This window comes from Pezoporus occidentalis, unplaced genomic scaffold (genome assembly GCF_034315485.1).
Source record: "Pezoporus occidentalis ecotype Australia unplaced genomic scaffold, CSIRO_AGI_Poc_V1 ctg17, whole genome shotgun sequence".
Classification (NCBI taxonomy): Eukaryota; Metazoa; Chordata; class Aves; order Psittaciformes; family Psittacidae; genus Pezoporus; species Pezoporus occidentalis.
This window is the reverse complement of record NW_026913531.1, coordinates 5,285,049-5,301,512: the sequence shown is the minus strand read 5'-3', so window position 1 is coordinate 5,301,512 and position 16,464 is coordinate 5,285,049. Positions and strand designations below refer to the sequence as shown.

At 38.1% G+C, this 16,464-nt stretch overlaps 1 protein-coding gene across 12 annotated transcripts in view; it reads right to left on the bottom strand.

Annotated features, from left to right (window-relative positions):
* Positions 1–302: 302 nt before the first annotated feature.
* The window catches only part of NAV3 (neuron navigator 3), a 540,674-nt gene continuing 524,512 nt past the window's right edge, over positions 303–16,464 (bottom strand). For all 12 annotated transcript variants that reach the window (XM_062613809.1, XM_062613807.1, XM_062613808.1 and 9 more), the window contains 10 exons: positions 14,507–14,604; positions 13,792–13,887; positions 13,333–13,501; positions 12,358–12,593; positions 10,381–10,535; positions 9,409–9,480; positions 8,763–8,959; positions 8,090–8,208; positions 5,169–5,372; positions 303–3,013 (listed from right to left, as the gene is read on the bottom strand). In XM_062613809.1, the coding sequence (XP_062469793.1) occupies positions 2,894–3,013; positions 5,169–5,372; positions 8,090–8,208; positions 8,763–8,959; positions 9,409–9,480; positions 10,381–10,535; positions 12,358–12,593; positions 13,333–13,501; positions 13,792–13,887; positions 14,507–14,604 (1,466 nt within the window). In that variant the 3' untranslated portion in view covers positions 303–2,893. The remainder of the gene's footprint in view (positions 3,014–5,168; positions 5,373–8,089; positions 8,209–8,762; positions 8,960–9,408; positions 9,481–10,380; positions 10,536–12,357; positions 12,594–13,332; positions 13,502–13,791; positions 13,888–14,506; positions 14,605–16,464) is intronic.

Sequence of the window (16,464 nt, the reverse complement as noted above, 5' to 3'; positions counted from 1 at the left end):
GTTTTGTACGGATAAAGCACCATTGAAAGCATTAAACTTGTATGTAAACACAATCTTGAGAGGGGGAGATTACAAAGTTGTTTCTGAACTGCACAACTTGCTCCCACCATGGAAACAAGAATTCAAAAATCATACTGAATCACCAGAACTAGAAACAGTACTTGATTTTGTTTCTACAGAGGTTGGTTCTGCTGAATGCAGAAAATCACATCCTTTGGTTTTGTCTGTTTGTTTATATGTTTTTATATTTGAAATAGTATCTAACCGTTAAGTGGCCCTGACTGCAAAAACACCAGACTGTGTTTTCAATAAATAATTCCACTTTAATGGCAAAGTAATAATTTAGACAGATACAGTGCGCACACCTGCAAAAAAATATATGCAAGCTGGTTTACAAGCTAGAGAAACAATAAACCAATAGAAAATACATCATCCAGTTAAGTCCGATGACACCAAATACTTATTATTAGGGCTTTACAAAGACTACAAAACTTTTCAGATGATTTATTTCACTGTTTCTGTCTATTTACATGATATGTTACAACAAAAATGTACAAAATATAAAATGTGTACAGACAAATGTTTCACAAACAATTTCTGAGTTGTAAACTAGGTGGACTCACTGAGATGTATTGCAGGAAGTTTTGTATATGTAATATCGTGTGTTTGCGTATTAAATATGGCAGGAAAAGATCTGCAGGTTTGCTCAGAGCACAGGTACAGGAAAGAGCAGCTTTCCCTTAGTTCTTTGACTCAGTCAAGGTGTATGATTGACATTTTGCATCCGAAATGGATCCAGATTGGGGGGGGGGGGGGGGGGAAGGATGTTGGTCTGACTGAATCCTATATGCATAAAACCAGTTAAGAGTTTTATTAGGGCAATAGCACCGTGTAGGAACCTCTAGATTCAGTGATGCAGCTCAGTGCCATTTGGAAACTGCATTGATTTATCTTTGTTTTACAGCGAGTGACCACGGGGTGGCCACAGAGTTAATAGCACCAAAAACATCCTGAAGGTAACATCCACGGAGGTGTACAGTGCATGTCTACACAATGCCAAAGCCCTTACGTACCTTCTTCTTAATATGCACCTATTTTAACCGGACCCTTCTTGTGGTAAAAGAGCGTTTCCGATTATTCTGAGCAGTTTGAACGCAATCTGGTCGTAGCCTGCTGTGACATACGCACTTAAAATGTTTTCAGTTGGCTTTTTTTTCCCCCCAAAAAAATGTATTGGCTTTGTATAGATATTGAAACATGCTGACTGTAGCATTGATAGCTCCTGCATAGTCATAACAACTGTAAATACAGGACAAACACACTGGGTAATAACAGCTTTTAAGGTTTGCATTCTGTATTTGTTTGCAACATACAGGAAATCTCAGCAAGTGAAACATCTCTTAACACCAACAGAATAAAATACATTATTTTTGTTCATTTGTTTGCTTTCAGTTTGATTTGTGCAAGGCTTTTTTTTTTTTTTTTTCAATATTTACAATACCCACCCAGTAGACTGTGCAAAACCAACCCACTTTTACAGTATAAACTCTTCCTCTTCCACAGTGGACATCACTGCTTCAGTGTTCTTTTATGCTGAATTCTTCATGTACAACAATAGCAATCAAAACAACATGCTAAAACTAGAAAAAGGAAAAAAAAACCCATATATTTGTGCTCATGCTGCATCAAGTGCATCCAGCTCTGCTGGATAAATATTCAAAACATCTGTCTTCCAAAAATTCCATTCCATGGGACCAAATGGATTTGAGCCGATTTTCTCAGCATTTAGGTGGCAGTGGAAGTGGGTTTGGGTTCCTTGTGTATTTCTGAGGGTAGGCAGAGCAATCTATTCACAAGATAAAAATATTATATAGCAACTGTTCTTTCTCCTATCCATTACTTTAAAAAATCATGATATACAGATATGAGGCTACTGTGTTAACTGACATTTTCTCATTAGTAAATGAAGAAAAAAAACAGTGTAAATTACCAATGGTTTAGGAATTAAACCAACTGTAAAACTGTTCTAGAAATCTGTTTTAAGGCAGTGAGACAGCACCATAAGAAATGTTCCTTCTTTCACTGAAAAGGCTCAAACAAATGAAGCCCTAAAAAGCCTTTAATCAGTGTTGGTTAATAACTGGTATAAAACTGTTGTTAAGGAGTGGGCAGGTGGTTAAAAAAGACCTTTGTGGTAAAAACAACTTTATAAAATCTGTGACTTGTATACTAAAAACTTGATGGAGCGCATCACCGTGACCATGGCAGTTAGAATTAAATTGGCACTTATCCAGCATATCACAGTCATGTTTTCTGGTGATTGCACAATACTGCTTGTGCTTTCTGAGTTACTATCATCATATTTGACTCATTTTGGAATGGGCAGTAGCGTACAACACAAACACCACTGCAGTCCTGTGACCAGCACCATGTGGCACAACAGAGGTTAGAAGAGAATTAGAAGACTGCATTGTTCATGCAGCACCTCAGGGTAAACTAAAGGAAAAAGAAAACCCCAAAACCAGAAGAAGTTGCACTGTAAACTTGTACAGAGACAGAGAGAGACAGAGATAGAGAGAGAGGAAGAGGAAAACAGAAAAAAAATATTCCAGTTTGGCTAACACGTGTGCAATCTGCTTAGATGCCCTTGGTCTAGGGCCCTTTCCAGTTGACAAACGGAGTCTCACTTGGCTCCATAGGTATTGAAATGCCTTGAAATTAAACTAATTCAAGCTTTCCACTTCAATTTTTCTTCCTCACTTTGCAGAGTTATGTCTCCTGCCTACCTACAACACACCACTCTCACTTGGGGACCTCGGCGTGCTGCTTTAATACTGGCAGTGGTCTAGTGGAAACAGATTTTACCATAATCCTCCACCAAGGTTTGTCCCTTTCAGAGAGTTGATTCAAGAGATGAATCCAAAATGTCATCGTGGTGGCTGGTGCTGTCGCTGTCACAGCTTTGTGCGCTCGAGTAGTTGGCTGCCTCTTGAAGCCGCATTAGCATATTCATCTGAAAGAAGAAAGCGATGTTTACACAATCTCATCTCATTTAATGCTGCAGTGACTGTGTTAAAATTTAATTAAGCTCCCTTGCTGTATGAGGTGTGCTGGTATCTAGCTGAGGGGACCGTACAAAAGGATTTCAGAAAGGGCAGGGTGTCAGCAGCTCTTCCTGGTACCCTTTTCATTGCCTTGTGGTCTTTAAATAGAAGTTTGAAGGTCCAAAGAGCCAGAGGGATACAATGGAGCTGCCTAATAACTCTTTAATTCAGGGGTGAGAATGGCTGCAGCTGCAACACCAGCAGGGGAAGTAAGCCATATCACAGCTGGACATCTGGGCCCATATTTGGAGACAGTCACGCTTCCACATAATTTTTGGATGGTGTAGACATGCTACATTGGAAAAGCAACTGAAAACATAATCACACTAACATACCCCCTCTATAAGTGAGAGATGTGAAGGAGCAAAAGAGGGGTGAACTTAGGCCAGTTGCTTCATAAGAGTCCCATCTGTTGTTGAGGGGCTGACCTCAGCAACACATCCTCCTACCCAGGAGACGAGAGCACCCACATAATTTGGGTTTATTATAACCTGAAACCCATCTGAAAAATCATCAGAAAGCAGCATTAAGCTGCAGATAATTACTTGTATGCTTGATGCCTAACTCTGTGTAATGATCAGGATTTTATTTATAAAACATCTGCTTCTGCCAGCATGCTCAGAGCTGCAAGTAATGCTGACATTGCTTTAGTGTTTTTCGAGGATCAAATATGCTGTCATTACAACAAAGGCAGGCAATGAAACACCAAAGAGAAAGAGGTATGCTTGTGTGTTTGTGTGTTAAGCCCCTTTTCCCAGTGCGCTCAGTAATCCTTGCATCTCTGTGGTTTCAACCTGCACAGCTTGCAAAGATTTCTCTAGGTATTGAACGGTGTTTAATACCCTTTAATACTATGAGATAGCTCTTGCTGAAGGTTTAATGGGTATTCACGCTTGTGAATACATGTGATAGGTGTGCAGTACAGCCTGCATGTTGCACGTCCTGTTTCCATAAGTGCAGTGCCTGTGCCCCAGTGAGCTTCACTGGGAGTGAGGAGAAGCCCTCCATTCACAAGTCTCAAGCCACTGATATTTAGCCAGATACAGATACTGATTCTAGTGTGCAGGGAGCAAGGGTGACGGGATACTGAACTTGAGCTGCCCAAGTATTTTCATAGTATGCATATGTGCTAGAAGCCTGGCCAATACACTCACTGGCAGCCCAAATCACAGGGTCAGTCATCCCAAAGCTTATGCAATAAGAGACAGGTGATCAAATGAGGTGATTTTCTACACTTCTTCAGGATGCAAGATCTAGTTTTGGATACCAAACTCTCAGTGAGGCTGTGGAGTCATTTTCTTAGCACTGATAAGAGTTAAATGCATTTTCCTCTGAAAAATTCCCTTTTTCAAGGGCTGCTGTACTTCCAGAAGTACAATCCTCTAAAATGGTATTTTGAGTTGTGATAAAGGCAGTCTATAGAGAAAGCACTATACAACAATAGCAGTTCAATATATGCAATTTAATAGTCCATTATCAAGGAGACAACGGTAAACTCAGACATTTGGGATCATATTTAAATAAAACAATACATGGCATTGAGGGAAATCAACCTCTTATCTTTTAATACCACAACACTTGCAAACCTTTTACATTAGAACTGTTATTCAGTCACTGGTTATCTTGAAATGTTCTGAGGAAAAGAAGGATGGCTGTCTAATTTGCATTTCCACTAAATTCTTTATGATAGACAAGTTACATAATGTGTTTTTCTCAGTCCTTCACCTGTAGAATGTAGATGAAGGGCTGTCCAGCCTGGTAAGGTGTTTCTGGAATAAACTGATTAATAAGTTGCTGAATACTGGTTCCCAAACATTATGATGATGAAGACCAAATACTCTATGGGGCAGATAGAAAATGAAAACAATTTAGGGGCATATTAACATGATGGTGACACCTGCCTTCCTGCTAGATTTTCAACATTTTTAAAAAATTGTAGTAGGATTCGTTTCAAAAGCCCATTTTGGATCAAGTCGACAGTTGTTTTTACTGTACAGTGTAAAACTTAACATGTGACAATAAAGTATATACTGAAAAGCTTTTTCCCAAAACTTGAAAACTTACCAAGGGATCCCCCTCTGTATCAGTCTGTGGAACGTGCTTTGAGGTTGTTCCTTCCTTTGCTGATGCATAACCTTCATAACCAACATCTTCTGGTCTTAACTGAAGTAGTGATGGCCACTCATGCTGTAGAGATGCAGAGCTCCATGGATAGGTGTCAGCTACCCACTTGGAGGGATCCTCCCAGGGTGACCTCTTACCATACATCTATATTATGGATATAACACAGGTAAGAGTACATATTATAGTGTTTTCAGCACCAGTTGTAACAGCAAACAAAAGTAATCAAAACCATCTACGCCATTTTAGTAAGTGGTCTACTTTCAGATGTGCTCAGCACTTGGATATGATATGATATTTAGAAGTCCTCATCTCCATTAATGCTCCTTCAATACAGAATGACTGCAAGTTGAAAAACATTCCATAATTAGTGATATTTGTAGGCAACAGTGGGAGTCACAAGTTCCTGATACAATGTGAAATGAGACCTTCAAGTAATATGCTTAAGGCGTATCAGTGAAACTAACTCAGATCTATCTAAAATATTCAAGTAAACTGGATTTTGTTTGAAGTGAACTAGGAAGTGCCAGTACAGATCGTTCCCTTCTCCTAGCAAAATGGGCTGCAGAAGCAGACAGCTGTCCATACCTTAGTTTGAGATCTTTCATAAGGTTAAGAGAAGAAATTCACAAAGGGCAGGATTTCCTCACTATAAAGCACAAAAATGCTTCTGAAACAGGACGGAGCAAGGAAATACTGTATAATACGAATACTACATGTTTAGGTCTGGTAGCTTTTTCACTAAAATGTACCCTTCTTTGCAAGCGACATGTTAACTGAGAGACCCTTGGTTGCCGATTTACAGATTTCCTTTAGCTACAACAATGACACTTTGGGATGGGGAGCCATTCAGCGGGGCTTTCTGTGATTTTTCCCAGCTCAAACAGCCTCATGCAATCCAAGGAACACATAGTATTGGCAGGGCATACATTCATGGAGCATTTAGATGGGCTGCACTCCTAAAAGGAGTAGAACAGTGAAGGATTTTAGTTGCTAAAACCACAGAGATGAGTTGTGCTTATCACTGCAACACCTGCTCCCAGGCACTTGCTGAATCAGAGCTCCAGGTTAGGGAGCCAAGTTCCCCATATTATGCACAAAGATACTCCGACTCCTTCTGCCCTACAGTGAGGCTAGCTTGCTATAACAGTGATCTGCCTAAACAAGCCAAGAGGAAATATTTCTCAGGGAGGTAGCAGGCTAAATGCAGGCTGTAGGCAGCATTTACCCTCATCTAATATTAACAGTGATGAAATCTTTTCTGGAATTTGGAGCAAGGCTTATAAATACTGTGTCTGACAAGTGATTTTGCAAAGTACCAGGCTAGAAAGGCATTTTCTACCCACCTCTGGTTCTGGGAACATCTAATTATAACATGTAAAAGATTTCTGTTTATTATTAATAAAGTTATTCAATGGAAGCTAAAAATTGGAATGTTTCATGAAAGAACATATTTTCTTCTATATGCTGCCATCTTCTGCTCCAGAATTGAAGTTTTCATTTAAGTAGTACTCTGTATACTTGGGAAAATATGAGGAAGAAGAATATCACTACAGTTTTATAGCTGGTCTAAAAAGGCACTGTTAATCTCACTGTGGCTGTTCTATCAGATATTTGGCAGGTTTTTGCACAAGGCATAAACACTCTATAATTCCCAGAGAGATAAGCAGTTTTAGGAAAGCTTGAGATATTCAACAGACAAGATTCTAAGCCTCCACTGCATCAGTATATCACTATGTCAATACAAGGTGATAAAGAAACTGCAGCTGCTCACAGTTCTTTGACTAGTTCACAATCCCCTCTGCACTGCGCAGTCATTTCTTTCAGTGTCATGTATGGCAAAAACCTAAAAAACTGATTTTCCACAAAGTATCTTTTTCAAAGGACATAGAATTGCAGTGCATGAAAGAAAAGGGAAAAAGCCAATTAAGACCAAAAAAAAAAAAAAACCAAACAAAGAAGAAAGGATTCATATCAAGATTTAGATTTGCTCCAAAACCGCGGTATGGTCTCATATCTTAACCTATATGGACAGCTCACAGTGCTATCCACAAGCAAATCTATCTGTAGCCCTCTTTCTATTAAAGTAGAAGAATTTTTAATGGTTCATTAACAATCAGTGGAACAGCTGCTAATACCTAGCTCTGGAAAGGCCAGGATGACCAAACTGTGAAGCACAGTGATCTGATGGCACTGTTATCCAAAATGAGAATTACAGTCAGAAGGGTACCTTAACACATACAAAGAAAGAAAAAAAAAAAGAAAACTATGGAAATACAAGCAGGGTTGCAAGATGTAAGGGCAAGGACAGACCTTTATGTTCATCAGGTCCAAAGAATAAATGATCTCAATCTGGTTAGACAAACTTTCTTTTCTTTACCTGAATGGTGAAAATATTCTTTTCACAAGCTTTCCCCCACAAGCCTGTGTGCCTACACGTGTACATAGGTGGTACAGGCTTACACAGACCAAAGCTATTTTCTTGCACCAGTGTACAGGCTATCCACTCTTCCATGAAGAAATAGGCTGAGACTACCTTGACTCGGGGAGTCAATCTCAGCTGCATTTAGCATTGCTGGGAATTCTTTAAACAGTGGTAAAGGAACAACCTTCCTCCAGTCACAGAGGAGAAACCCTTTTTGTAAAATACAAGACATGTCAGTGTTGGAGTAGGCAAAGCCAAATTATACATCAGAGCAAGAGCAGGTCAAAAGGAGTTCAAGGCTGATTTCTATAATCCCTCAAAGAATTTTCTTCTTCTAAATGGAACAGCATTCATACTTAGATGCATTGGTTAAAACTAGCTTACAGAAAACCTATGAAATGAATAAAAAAAAAGTAATTCCGGGAAACAAATTAAATACCTGAAGTCCTTCTCTCACAGCTTCCAGAAGATATGGCACCAGGGAATAGCTCCAGAGGTCTGTGAACCACACTCTGGAGCCATCGACATCCATAGGGCAAGGGAGGAAGAGGCGGGGACCTGAAAAATCAAGTTGTACATTAAAAAAAGTAGAACTAGGGAACACACTAAAAATAAACTTCACAGAATTAAAATAGTAGTATTTATTTTAAGTAAAAATTAACTAGTGTCTCTTTATCCAGTTCTAGGGCCTCATTAACACAAGTTTTACAAGCAAAGCTACATAAAAAGGTGATTTCTTTGCTAACATAGCTGTTCCACTAAAAGACCTGAAGTCCAAGTGTTTTTATTGTTGTAATTATATTGCAGTGTGAAAGCAGGGTTAAAAAAAGCTTAGGAAAGTTCCTATTGAAGTAAGTTTTGTAAATTTATGATACTTTACTTAAAAGTCATTAGTAACCGAGGCAGAAGTACCAGGCACCAGGAAATACATACTCTCTCATTAAACTTTCCATTTTCATTTCAATCCTGCTGGAAGCCAGACAAATTCCCCACATTGATGTTATACTTCACACTGAGAGATGACAACTTTTAAAAACATAATATATCCTTCACAAATCTGTAAAATGTCCAGCCTGAATCCTTATTTCAAAGCACTGCACCAACAGACTCACCAATGGTTACATCTGAAGAGCTGTGTGTTTCTAAAAAGCTGTTGAGATGATGCCATGTTTTGGGGATCCAGTCAATGATTTTGATGAGCTCATTATTGCGCATGCTCCGTTCTATTTCAGTCTCAATCAGTTTTCTTCTCAGATATCTGCCCAAGAAACCTTTAATAGGCTCTGTGTGATTAGCACATAGCACCCACCTGGGTAGAAAGGATAAATATCAAGCCACAATGAATAGCAAATACAAAATTTCTTCTTGTAACATATAGATGAGAGTAATGTCAAAAGCTTCTGAGTTTTATTAGTCAGGAAGTATAAAACTGCTCCAATAAACTATATTATAACCCATTCTTACACCACAATCATTACAGTTTCAGCAGCAATTCAATACACTGAAGACAAATTTGCTGAAGACAAATGGAATGCAAGAATGCAATTGTCTTCAACAACTTGCTATAGATGCTGGAAAGTATCTACTTATTTCCTTCATCATTCTCCAACACCATTCACAGACCCATCAATACAGGAAAGACACAGAAGCTGAAATACCTTGCTGTGATGAGATACAAGATCAATGTTTGCTGAAGAACTGGGCTGAGAAGCAGGGAACTGTGCAAACATAGCCACAGCAAATACAGAGTAAATGTACCTGAAATTGTGATGCAGCTCCAGATTTGGTGAAGAAGAGACTCCCTGGTTCATGGTTCCAATAATATAGGGACTGAAAAGAGAAAAGTAGTAGTGTTTTTTTTTTTTGATGGAGAATCCATTCAGATATTCAGAAAATATTATTATCTGCACTAGGCCAATCAATGCATTATAGTCTTGGATTTAAAATATTCCTGAGGTGCCCTTTTTTAATGTTTATTCTGTATGATTTCCCTCTCTGCACATTTGTACTTTACTAGTACTCATCTGTATTAAAAAAATAAATGAGGCAACCCTGTCCTCATGTACCTCAGAATTTTGCAGTAGACTTGGAGTTTTAATTTCAGAAGCCAGTGAATCTCATGGGTTAAGACACAGCATGCAGTGGTTTTAGGAAGGGAAGTCCCTATGATGGCACTTTAACAGAAGAAATAGCTGAAGTTATAGGCCAACAAAAGTTACAGAGAACATTATTTTTATTCTTTCTTGGCAGTAACAGTCAGCAAACTTCATACTTCTGCACTGCTGCAGGCAAACTGTAGGAAGTGCAAGTCTGCCTGATATACAGATGCTTCTGCATGGCACGGTTCATGGGTTCCCACACATCCCAGATTCCACTAATATAAAGGGCATTTCTTCTTACTCTCCCATAAGCTGTCCTTATGGTAGTAATGAGCTAGTGTGATCTGACAGGGTGAAAAGGATAAGACCCTAATTCAGTCAAGCGTTTAAGTACATTCATAAATTCAACAGCATGTTTTTATCTCACTGAGATGCATGGGAGTCTTATAAATAAAGGAAGCAGACACCTAAGTATCTGGCTGAAGAGGATTAAAATCATTGAAACATATAAGGGCTTTTCTGACAGCCTTTGGGAGTCTCAGTTTCCACATTTGAATTTGCAAAATAACAAATAATTTTTACTGTTTTAATTGCAAAAGGTGTATGAAAGGGGACAGGAGATACCACTTACCATTTATTATATTTACAGTTGAGGAAACCATTGAAGATGTCACTAAGTGAACTGATGTGGTGCAGGTTATCAAGTATTATGACCACAGGGAGGTCAGCACCATTGTTGTCAGCACTGCATTGCTCAGCTAGGTTTGCTAGATATTGTCGCAGATCCTTCAGCAGAATTAACAAAACAAAACAAAAAACAAAACAAAACAAAACAGAAAATATAAATCCAATTAGACCATAGATATAATTTCAGTGGAAAAGATTTTCAGGAGGCTAAGGAGGGTGAACTATGGATAATTCAACTGGATTAGCACATGCAGGAAGGCCTGCTTTTTAGAGCAACACTGAAGCCACGTGTTGGGAAAAACAAAGGCAATAAACGTAAGGCAAGTGACTGAAGCATACACATGGCTATTTGGTGGATGCATTCCTTAGAAACCTGCTGATAAAATATCTGATCAAGAGGAAAATAGCTTGCAATAAAATATGCCATTTATATACCAATTCCCCCCCCAAATTATCACACCATTCAGGCATACTGAACTGCTCCTTCAGATATTGCCTTTCACCACTCTCCCTGAAAATCTGTTCGACCTTTTGGGGATACTATATCACACCTCATAATAAAATTTACTGGGTAAATTCTTCTTTTTTTCTCACAGCTATCTGTCTGGCTGCAGTTTAGCACTGGAGTAAAAGAGAGCTTTCTATAATCAAAACATTTGATGTTTTTCTCAACAGTGTTGCCCTTGAGGGTCTGGATTAGTCAAGTTTTACAGCTGTATCTCTAGGGTATCTAATTTTGTCAGTGCCAGGAATGCTTAGTATTATGAACAAAGCTCCTATTGCCGTTTTACTTTCTGGATCAGGGATAGCAGAATCATTTCTCTTCGATGTGAACATAGAATCTTTTATTTCAAGAAAGATTTTTTTTTGCTTTTTATGATCAGATGTCTCTAGGGTAACAACATGGGTTCCTTCCATGGAATAGCACTATCTGTATTATTCAAACAATGTTGTTTTTTCTTTTTTACTACAAACTCAAAAGTTCTATATAAAACTTAATAGAAACAAAGGAAAAGGAAAAAAAAAATCAAAACCCCAAACAAGCAATTGACCAGAAATTCAAAAGCTTGCTCTTTTGTGGAACAATTTTCATTATAAATGTATGTGGTTTAAAAATAAAAGATAAACACATTCCCTGACAAAGTAAATGTCATCACAAATCCACTGTATAAAGACAGTGAAAAGCAGTGTTTTTACTGGAATGGTACTCTTGCTCCTTCGGGATCTGTATGTTCTTCCTTCTTATATTATGCTAATATTCATTATGTTCTGTGCAAATCAAAAAGCTCTGGGTAAAACCTTTCATTCTCTTTTCCCTGGGTACCAAGTTAGGAGCATACCCAATTTAGGACAGGAAATGAATAGTATTATCTGTGGCTAGCTTAGTAGCTGTGCTAGAAGCTTGATAATCTGAACAATGTAAATCACTGGGAATGTGACATGATGCATGAGGCAATTTTATTATGGTCAACTTCCTGACCAACACACTCCAGAAACAGTAGCAGCAGTTGTATTTATCCAGTGCTGATTAAGAAGCTGAACCCAAGATAGTGATCCCCATTCTGAATTATTTGCTAACAATAAACTGATATTATCACTATAAAAAGCAAGTTAGACTAGTATTACTTCATATCTAGCTTTCTGACAAAGGAATTGCAACCTACAAATTTAATTTATATAGGAACTTGACTGCAGCTATCCCTAACATGGGTTTCCTCAAGCAAGAGAAAATTCCCTCACAGTACTTCAGTGATTTGTTTAGAACAGAAAGATCTTGTCCCTGTTCCTCACTGGGATTTGAGACTGAATTCTATGGGAGGAAATGAGAACTGAGCAACAAAACAGTATGCCAATTAATAGGAGCTGCTTTGCATCATCACTACAAATTGGGCAATAGGTTATCTTTTAAACTGTAACTTACCTTGCTTGACTTGTGATCTACATTAAAAGTTGCGATTGCATCCTCAGTTTTTTTTCTGCCAGATTTAGTTATAATATATTCAGCCAGCCTGTTAGCTAAATAGGTCTTTCCTGTGCCACTGGGTCCTGACAGAATAATTCTGCGATGCTCCATCAGTAAATTAAAGTACCTCTGGGTAATTGGCTTAGGAATTAACGTGTCAAACACAAAACTGTCCAAACTGTTTTCTTCCACTCCTGGGAACAAAAGAAAAGAAAAATGGCCTGTCTTCATACTTGCTAACGAAGGTATGGGTGTTATGATGGTGTTATGCTCAAAGTAAGGTATTGATTGCCTAAATCGAATTCCTATGAAGGCCTTCATTTCTGTGGAAATGCTTATATCCTTCCACAGAGGCAAAAAAATTACACATTGAGTGGCACAAGATGGGTGGGAGAGTTGAAATTAAAGTAAATGTGGAGAGAAGGCTCAGAGAGGCAAAGATGCATGTTTCAAACACTACAGGCAACCATGACAAAAAAAGGTTAAAGTGACAGCCACAGGGTTACCGGCTGTCACATATATATATGCGGAATTCTTCTCAAGGCACTCTTCCCCTCCAACAGCAAACCCCTACAGCTTTTTCCTGCATAACTGGGTGAGGTATAAATATTTCTCATCTTAATCTCTGTTTTTGGTTTTTGTTTGTTTGTTGTTTTTGCTTTTTGTTTGTTTGTTTTTCTATAGTCAGAAATGTGTACTTTGCTGTGATTTGGCAGTCAGGCAGAGAAGGACAGAGATATTCTTAGATCGGCCTCAAAATGCCACACTGCATTAGGTTTTGTACAATGTCATACAGAGAGTTTATGTGATAAATGTGCCCTTGAACCGGAGACAAAATACAGAAAGGCCAGGTGTGAGAAAGAACGTATGAAGAGGTGGAGGACTAGAGTGAAGAATTCTGTATTATCGGCAAAAATATTCTCAGGGTTTTACCTTTCAGATTCACAGTGATGACATTATTATCTCCAACCAGATATCCACAAGGCAGCAGTTCAGGCACTTCTAGGCTATGGGCTCTAATTACATCTCCTATACAATAGCTAGCAATGCATTCAGAGCTTAAACCCAGGCTAGTAGTTGGATCCACTCGGAAAATATATTCCTGAAGTTATATGAAAACATAAGACATAAAAAATAAAAATGGTTATTGAATGAAAATAGTTTGGAAAATATTTCAGTACAGGTGAAGTCACTTGTCGAGGAGATTCTTGCAGTCACATTCAATAGAGAAAAATAATGAAAAATGAATGTCAACATTAAGAATAAAGTTTAATAGTGGTGTTAGTGACATATCAAAAAACAAAACAAAAATTAGGTAAGATAACCCAAAGAATACAGATTTTTCTGAAGTGAAATTAAATTAATAGTTGAGCTATTTTTTTAGTGTCTTACCTTAAAGAGACGTCTGATTACACCATCTAAAACATCCCATTTTGTTTTTCCACTTACTCCAATTGATCCTATCAGATATGTATGTGGTTTTTGATCCTGCAAAGAAAGGTTTTTTGGAAAATGGTCTAAACATGGTGCTAATTAACTTCATAATTTTCCCAGTGAAGAAAAATAATATTATTTGCAATGTGATGTTATAACTTTGTCAGCAATATGTGTGCCAGAAACAGCTATGGATGATATTACTTTAGTATGTCTTTGTAAGAAAGGAAATGCAGTATGTTATTCCGCACTTTGGTTGCATCTGTGTTTATAAAGAGCTGAATATAAATAAAAGTTGCCCTGTATTTATAATCTTTGTAATACAGACAATGCAATTCCAAATTTATCACTTCAGCAGCATATTCAGGTTTGCACCCTAAGAGGTCCAAGGCATAGGTCTAATTTGTAATGACTTTTAAATGGAGATAGTAAGTCTCAGAACATCTTTTTACTAATTAAACTGAGAATTGGTAGTGTCTGGGACACCACAGAGGCAGAAGGAGGCCATATGACATTAGTCTATGGAGAGTGCCTAACTGCATTGAGCGTGGATGACAGAGAGCTGCTATCTTTAGGATATTTCCCTCCAGTTCCTGGCTGAAAATACTGAAATAAGTTGAGCTCCTATACTGCAAGGTTTGCCTGAGCTATATAATTCTGCATCTAGACTTACCTTGGCTCTACTATAGCCCTTGTTTACAGTGACCAAAATTTTCACGCTATGACCTTCTTTGTGGAGTGCTCCATCAGTGACATCCTCCAACAAAATATCTACAATAAAAGAAGGGAAGTAAAGTAATCAACCTGACAAATCATATCAGCTATGTTCGCATCATCAGTTCAATATTTGTTCAAAGGATTTTTCGGTTAAAAAGAAAGGCTGACATCACAACTTGCAATCATTTTAATCAGTACTTATTCCTCATTCACCTTTTCTGTTGGAGATCAAAAAAATACAATTTGTCAATTTTTTAAGCAATATTAGGAGCTTTAATCATGTAGAAAATAATAGGAAATCAGGAATAAAGAAATTCTTTATTGCACTATAGTCTTGCCTTTGCTTTCTTTCTTGGAACTTGTTCAAAATTTCCATATGTCCATAAAATAATGTTGTTTGAAACCTAAATTAAGTTTGTATCTTTGGGCACTCATTGTGCCCTTTAGAATGTTTTAAGGAGAAAAACAAGGAATGCTTAATTTATATGTTTGCTGATAAGCAAAATAGCATTTAATTTCTCCTCTCAGCTGATTTGCTTACCCTCTGTAAACATGGCATGGACAGAGGTTTTTTTTAACCCCCATAATACAGGCTTACAAAAAGCATCCATTAGAAAAACACTTTGCAGTCCTCCATAATACAGGACTGTATTCAGCCATTCTGCTAAGAAAAGGTTTCATTTTCCTTGGAGGCAGAGTGATTCTGATCTGCTCTGAGCTTTTTCACTAACTCCTAAAATGAGAAATCAGTAGGATGCATTTTTTACTAAAGGCTGAGACAGAAGCTTACTGCAAGGGATAAAACTACTGTCTTCCTCTACAAGTTCTCCCAGAGACTGTGCTGTTAGACATTTAAACTAGCTATCAAATTAGCAAAGATTATGGATTTGCATTTTCTTCAAAGGCCAGCATGGTAATCCACTACCCTAAATCCTGCTGCTTCTTACTGTGGTGATTGAAGGAACGCATTAACTTCATGTCATAGTCTGCATAAGGTCAGATTTCACCCAAATTAAAGTCCCAGTAAGGTTCAGTTACTTGCTCAAAGTTAAACCAAAGTAGGCTTATGAACATGACTTGAATGACTGTATAAAAAAAAAAAGTTCTAATGTAAAATGTTTGATAATTTACACCCAGATCTAGAAGCAGATTTTGCAGATTATGTTTGTTGTTTATTTGGGTGGGTTTTTTTTAATTGATTGAATGAAAAAGCATTTTTGTTGTGAGCTTAAATAAATCCATGCTTGTTTTGTTCCAGGCAGTTTTTCTGTGCCTCCAGCACTGAATGCTTCACTTCACTTGTCATGTGTTTTGGCAGATTTGACAAACCTTGAGAGTTTATGTAAAGTCATAGTTCATCTGAGGGCAATTTACAACATAACTGATCCTGTGTGAAAATTTTCAGTCTCTAAATGACCCTCATGTAGCCTTTAAAATATATTCTTCTGTAAATCCTCAGGAATGAGGAGCTCTCCCTCTCACTGAAACAAGGGGCTGAGAAGATGTCCAAGGGGTTCTAATTTCATGGTGGTGCTAATTGCTTTAATTATCTCCTGCCAGGCCTCCTCCTTAGGTGCACTATGGGGCTCTGGCTCAATTCTTGTCTGAGCTCTGGCACTCTTTTCACTGGACATTACAGAAAGAGTGTTGCATTGGTCCTTGTTTGCTGCTCTTTATCCCAGCGACTGACTGAAATACAGGTGTCTGTGACAACCGAGCCTCTTCTTAGCTTGCCATCCACACCTATCTGGAGAAGATGGTCATACCCTTAGGAAGAGGCAGTGGATAGCTTTGGTCATTTCCAGGTGACCATGATCATTTGGAAATACTGGTCTTACAGAAAGTGCCATGGCATTTTTTGAATATGATGAGCCGAAGACCTTGCCATCTCTCAGCTCAGTCCCCAGCATGATT